This window comes from Nicotiana sylvestris, chromosome 8 (genome assembly GCF_000393655.2).
Source record: "Nicotiana sylvestris chromosome 8, ASM39365v2, whole genome shotgun sequence".
NCBI classification, from domain to species: domain Eukaryota; kingdom Viridiplantae; phylum Streptophyta; class Magnoliopsida; order Solanales; family Solanaceae; genus Nicotiana; species Nicotiana sylvestris.
Genome location: NC_091064.1, coordinates 103,718,797 through 103,725,280, shown reverse-complemented (window position 1 = coordinate 103,725,280; position 6,484 = coordinate 103,718,797). Strand labels below are relative to the sequence as shown.

At 40.8% G+C, this 6,484-nt stretch overlaps 1 protein-coding gene across 1 annotated transcript; it reads left to right on the top strand.

Moving 5' to 3' along the window:
* Positions 1-356: 356 nt before the first annotated feature.
* On the top strand, positions 357-2,239 carry LOC138875472 (uncharacterized). The gene is made up of 3 exons (XM_070154301.1): positions 357-465; positions 1,136-1,757; positions 2,107-2,239. The coding sequence occupies exons 1-3, from the start codon at positions 357-359 to the stop codon at positions 2,237-2,239; spliced, it is 864 nt and encodes a 287-aa protein (XP_070010402.1).
* The last annotated feature ends 4,245 nt before the right edge of the window (positions 2,240-6,484 follow it).

Here is a 6,484-nt window from a genome sequence, read left to right as displayed (position 1 = left end):
ATGTTTTTGTTTATTTTTACATTTATCTCCCAGAACTACGCTTGGTCTGATTCATGCGGGGTCATGCTACATAGGCAATCTCCATAGGATTCGACCATAACCAAATGAAAAAAAAGGAAAAGAAATAGAGAGGAAAAATAAGAGAGAAAAGAAAATAAAAAGAGAAAGAAAATAAGAAACCGTGAGAAGGAAACAATGACAAAACAAGAAAGGGACATGAGAGAATAAAAACAAAGAGAGATCAAGCAAAGAAAGGCAAAAATGAAAAAGAAAAAAAAAAGAGAAAAAGAGAAGTTGCAAATAGAAATAAGGAAAAGCCGGGATGACGCAAGCAACCGTTCAAATGCATAACAGAAATGGCTAACTGCTTAGGTGCATTCGCTCCTCAAATGTGCAGTTGCCTATCTGTTAAAGCCCTAATCGCTAACAAGTTTGTTATTGATGAAATTCCAGTTCAGGCAGGTGGTTAGTTTGATTGGCATTCTGGAAACTCACTCCTACAACACCCGGTCCAAAAACAAGCTAAACATGGCCAACCAAGAACTTGAGGCAAGTATTGTCGATCCGTCAAAAGAGGTGGAAGAATCGGAGGTTAATCTGAAAGATGAGTTGTATAAGCTGAAACAGCAGATGGCTAAAATGTACCAAGCATGGGCAAAAGGGCATCCACCGCCAGCTTACCCTGCCAACCCTGCTTATATCCCGCCATTAGCCCAACCCCAGGAACCTCCCACTGTGAACTCATCACCGGTTTTTCCCCTCTACCTATAATGCTATGGAACCACTTCCCATACATCATAAGCTCCCCTACCCAAACAAGTCCCATACCCTCCCCACCTGTCACTCCTATTTTTGTGGCACCCCCACCTGCTGCACTACACCAAACTTCCAGTGAGCCTCTATTCTAGACTCACGACAACCAATATTACACCTCGGAGCCTGCTTTCAAAGCTCCAGAACCCTATTCCTACACTCCTCATTTTGACCTCCCTGTGGAAGCTGAGAAACCACCTAAGAATCCTGAGCAGGAGGAGATGTTTAGGAAAGTTGAGAGCTTGGAACAGTCATTCAGGAACATGCAGGGGTTGGGTGGTCAAGTAAGTGTGGCTTAATAAAGATCTATGTTTATTCCCAGAGGTTCAATTTCCGGCAGGGTTTAAGATGCCCAAGTTTGATTTATATGATGGGCATGGTGATCCAGTGGCGCACTTGAGAGGTTTTTGTAGAAAAATGAGAGGAGCGGGTGGAAGAGATGAGCTACTAATGGCATATTTCAGTCAGAGTCTGAGTGGTTCGGCACTGGAGTGGTACACCTGGCAAGATCGCAGCAGGTGGTACACATGGGATGATCTAGCCCAAGCACTCACTTGCCATTTTCAGTATAACCTAGAAATTGTTCTGGATCGTCTGTCTTTGACGAAGATTAAGAAAAATCCCGGAGAAATCTTTAAAGAGTATGCTTTCCGTTGGAGACAGCAAGCAGCGAGGGTTGACCCTCCGATGAAAGAAAGTGAAATGGTGGATTATTTCTTGCAAGCTTTAGAGCCCACTTACTTCAGTCATTTGGTATCAGCTATATGCAAGTTCTTCAATAAAGTGGTGAAAATGGGGGGCATGGTAGACGAAGGGTTCAAGTCCAACAAAATCATAAGCTACTCAAATATTAAGGCAACCACCCAGGCCATTCAAAACGGTACTGGGGGTGTACTTGGAAAGAAGAAGAAAGAGGATGTCGCAATGATTGAGTCAGGAGCTTGGTTCGGACCCAGGGGGCCATCACATTTACTATAACCGACCTCGACCCCACCACAAAACCTACCCCCACACTCCATATAGCTCACCACAACATTACTACCCACCACCAGATCCCCATTTTTCTGTCCATCACGCCAAAACATATACTCAACTTTCTGCCCATACACAATGGCATGCGCCAGCTCAACAAAATACATACCCAGCTCCACAAAATGCCTATCCATCTCCAAACGCCTACCGAGATCCTCTTGGAATAGGTTTTCGGCCCAATTAAGCATTTAAGAATGAGAGGTTGCAGAAGAAGAAAACCTTCACTCCATTGGGAGAATCCTATACCAATTTGTTCCACAGGTTGAGACAATTGGGTATGCTGAGCCCAATCAAGCCAAAACTGCCAAATCCTCCCCCGAGGAATCTTGATCACTCTGTTAGTTGCAAATATTGTTCTGGTGCTCTGGGGCACGACACAGAGAAATGCTGGTAATTGAAAATAGCTATTCAAGAGCTCATTGATACTAATGGAATTGAGGTCCAAGATCCAGAGGCGCCCAACATCAACCAGAATCCGTTATCGGCCCATCATAAGACAAATATGATCGAGATAGTGCATAGGGGAGGGGAGCCCAAAAAGCCTTCATAGACCGTCATGATGATTTGGTCCAGTGAAGTCAAGCCGATTGAAAAGTCAACAAGTGAGAAGTCAGTGATCAAGTTGAAAGGGATAGACAGTGAACCATCTTCGGTAGGCAAGAAGGGGTCTTCAAGTGGTGTTGCAGCGAAACAAGAAAAAGAAAAAGTGGTGGTGCCAGGGGTGGTGAACATGCTTGTAGTAATTATGGAAGGTTCTCGCATAGATCTTGTCATTATCAAACCTGTAACCCAGCTACCAATAGTCAACAGTAAGGCTGTCCCGTGGAATTATGAACAAGTGGCAGTGACTTACAAGAGGAAAGAGGTTAAAGAAGAAGTTTGTGAGACCCATGGTTTGACTCAATCGGGGAGATGCTTTTCCCCCGAAGAGTTGAGAAAAGCTAAAACCTCTATGGACAACCCGGTGATGGTAAAGAAAGTTGTGACTCAAGAAGAAGCAGAGGAGTTTTTGAGAAAGATGAAAGTGTAGGACTATTCCATTGTGGAGCAGTTGAGGAAAACACCTGCTCAAATTTCACTGTTGTCATTATTGATCCATTCAGACGAGCACCATCGGGCTTTGGTGAAAATCCTGAATGAGGCCCACGTTCTTGACAAAATCTCAGTAAACCACTTGGAAAAGATAGCTAACAAGATATTTGAGGTAAATAGAGTCATTTTTTCTGATGATGAGTTGCCTGTGGAGGGCACTGAGCACAATAGATCCCTCTATCTTACGGTGAAGTGCAAAGATTCCGTGGTTACTCGGGTATTGGTTGACAATAGTTCTAGTGCGAACATTTTCCCTCTCTCCACTCTGAACAAGCTGAAATTGGATAATGAAAGAATTCACAAGAACAGTATTTGCGTTCGGGGGTTCGACGGTGGAAAGAAAGATTCAGTCGGTGATGTAGTGCTGGAACTGACAATAGGGCCAGTTGATTTTACCATGGAATTTCAAGTGCTGGATGTAGCTGTTTCCTACAATCTACTATTAGGACGACCCTGGATTCATGCCTCCAATGCAGTGCCGTCTACCCTGCACCAGATGATTAAATTTGAATGGGATAGGAAGGAAATCATTGTGCATGGCGAGGATAATTTGTGTGCCCATACTGATGCCATTGTACCGTTTATTGAGGTTGAGGATGACCAGATGCCAAAGGTAGCCGCCACATCAGTCATGGTAGCTGTTGAAATGCTGAAAAATGGTTTTGTACCTGGAAAGGGTTTGGGTGCGTCTCTGCAAGGTAACGTACAACCGGTGTCTCTCCCCAAATACTTGGATACATTTGATTTGGGATTCAAGCCTACAGTTGCAGACATGAAAAGAGCCAAAAAGTTGAAACAGAGGGCATGGGTCATCCTAAATCCTATCCCACGTCTCTCCATATCATTTGTCAGGCCCGACACCAAGAAACTCTCAATAACAACAGTCCCCAGTTCCGTGGTTGGTCCTGATAAAGAGTTGATTGAAAGGTTCGAGAAGTTATTCAACGTTGTAAACATGGTGGAAGCTGGAGAGGGTTCTAGCAAGGTGGATGTGCAATTTGTTAGGCCCAGTGCAAAGATTAACAATTGGGAAGCTACTCCTCTCCCCACCAGGAAGGAGTTTTGGTAGTTTGCTTTGATTTTCTTTCAGTGTATCTGGATTATTCCAGGGTTGTAATTAAGATTCTATGTCCCATCTGTTTGGATGTATAAACCTTGTTATTTTTAATTTCAATGAAATTCAATTTGTCACACCTCCTTTTTACATACACCCCAGAAAATGGAGTATATAGGGAGTTTTTTTTTTCCAATTTAAGTGACAATCGAAACGGAATTTATTGTTAAGAGATTCAGAGTAACCACTTGGGAGATTTATGGTGTCCTAAGTCACCGGTTTAGGAAAAGCTTGACTTTGTTTAACAGTCCGCGAACCAGAAATCTGAGTAAGGAATTCTGTTAACCCGGGAGAAGGTGTTAGACATTCCCGAGTTCCGTGGTTCTAGCACGGTTGCTCAACTGTTATATTCGGCTTAATTATTTGATTTTAAACAATTATGAACCTATGTGCAATTTTTAGTTTTGACCGTTTTTATTCATTTTTAAAGAAAATTGCAACGTTATTAAAACACGTTTCGAAACATGTTACACAAATTCACCCATGGTTTTTGACATATTTTAACATCGTTGAGATTTGGATTTGGGTCATAAATGTGCACCCGAGTTTAGAAAAGTAGATTATTAAATACGCGCCTAAAACAACTATGCGTTTGCACTGTGCGAGGGCCATGGAATTTCGCTAAATGGCACGCCTCGGTTTCTAAAGATCAAACACATTAATTAAATGAGTTCCTGAAGTCTAGATTCGAAAAGAAGGCTGATTTAATTAACTAGAAGACCTAAAGAAATTTGCATCTTTTATTCTGAAGCTAAGGTTCATTGAGCTTAATATTTAGTGGGCTGATATTAAAAACTGATCCCTTGACTATTTGATGAGACTAAGGCCAACAACATTCCTTATAGCCTCAAACAGGCTAGCCCCCACTGGATAAGCAATACGTGAAGGGCCCAAGAATATGCCAAAGAGACGACAATGTAGCATAACAGGCCCAAGAGGCCCATCTCGATGTACTGCCTGTTGCATGCCCATGCTAAACCCCAAATTGACGACAGGGAAAGTATGGCGTCAACCAAAAATATCCAAGAGTATCATGATTTAAACAACCTGCTATAGTTAAACAAAACACTAAAACGAATTTGAAATTCTCAATTAAAGGTACCAAAACCTCATACTAACAGGATACTATGGGAATGCACAACTAGAACAAACTAACTTACGTAAGTTCTACAATCAATCACAAAAAGGTTTTAAGAGAACAAATCCGCAGGTGAAAAGACATACTATTACACTATTGATAATGGTATAATTAACAATCTATTACAGTGATCCCATGGCACTTATTGTCCAAATAACCATTTCTGTACCTCGAACCTATATGATGAGAACTTCAATTCATTTGAATCCAAACCTCACACTCATACTCCCTCAGAATTAAACCGACAAAAAGACATAGATTCACTTTACAATATTCAGCAACGTGAGAAAGGGCTATACTAAACATGCATAATATAGAATTACATACTTAATAATACGAAAATAGACAAAATAGTAGAAATAAACTCGAAATACAACTTGCATCTCAAGTGTTTCATATTCAAAGTACAGATTCACATTCACATGTTGTCTATGGTTCCCAAAAATATACCTGGAAAACAAAAAAAATAGAAAAAATGTGGGATTAGCAATAGCAGAGCAGTATCAGCAGCAATATAACAGTGTTTACACAATTGAATCCAACCCAAACTTCTAAAAACCAGCTTCCAGCAGTTCAAACCAAACTTCTAAACCCATATTAGAGCCAGGTTTCCGCACAGATGCACAACTTTGGAATTATTTTCAGGAAAGTTCTAGAGTAACAAAGATTCAGAGAGCCAAAACCAAGAAACCAAAACCAATTTAAACAATTTTCAACATTTCTAGGAAATTCCAAAAGGAAATTAGTTACTTTTCCAATTCAGTATATTTTTTTCTCTTTTCAATCTCTCTAGGGTGTAAAACTGTGTGTTGAGTGAAAGGAAGGCTTCATTTATAAGGCTGGGGGTCTGTTGTGTGCCTTCCAAGGCAAGGCAATCAGATTTTCCCCAAATACCCTCATATGGCATCTTTTTAAAAACTGATTTTTGGACAGCTGTCCATTTCCTTCAGATATTTTCAATTTGCAGCCTATTTTCCCTAACGATTTTGGGTAATTGTCCATTTAGAAAGCTTCCCTATCTGTTATTAAAAGATTCTTCAAGTTAAACCAATCTCCAAAATTACCCCTAAAGTTCCTAATTATTCACTTACCCTCCTAAGTTCTGAATACTCACAATCACAATAAATAGCAAACAAACAAAACGACACCTTCAGCTGGATTGAAAACCAATGAAATTCAAAACAATTGTTGAGTCATATCAAATCATGAAGAATTAGTCTGGTACAAAGCCCAACAATGGAACTTTCAGAAATACTAGAGAGCTGACGATTCTGGAACATGCTTGAATGAACCAA

What these genes read in the sequence shown, in the direction of transcription:
- LOC138875472 (XM_070154301.1), top strand. Translation starts at nt 357, where the DNA reads ATGGCTAACTGCTTAGGTGCATTCGCTCCTCAAATGTGCAGTTGCCTA. An exon ending in AATTCCAGTTCAGGCAGGTG is followed by an intron (nt 466 to 1,135) that starts GTTAGTTTGATT and finishes GTTTATTCCCAG; the next exon opens with AGGTTCAATTTCCGGCAGGG. An exon ending in ATGATTGAGTCAGGAGCTTG is followed by an intron (nt 1,758 to 2,106) that starts GTTCGGACCCAG and finishes TTTGTTCCACAG; the next exon opens with GTTGAGACAATTGGGTATGC.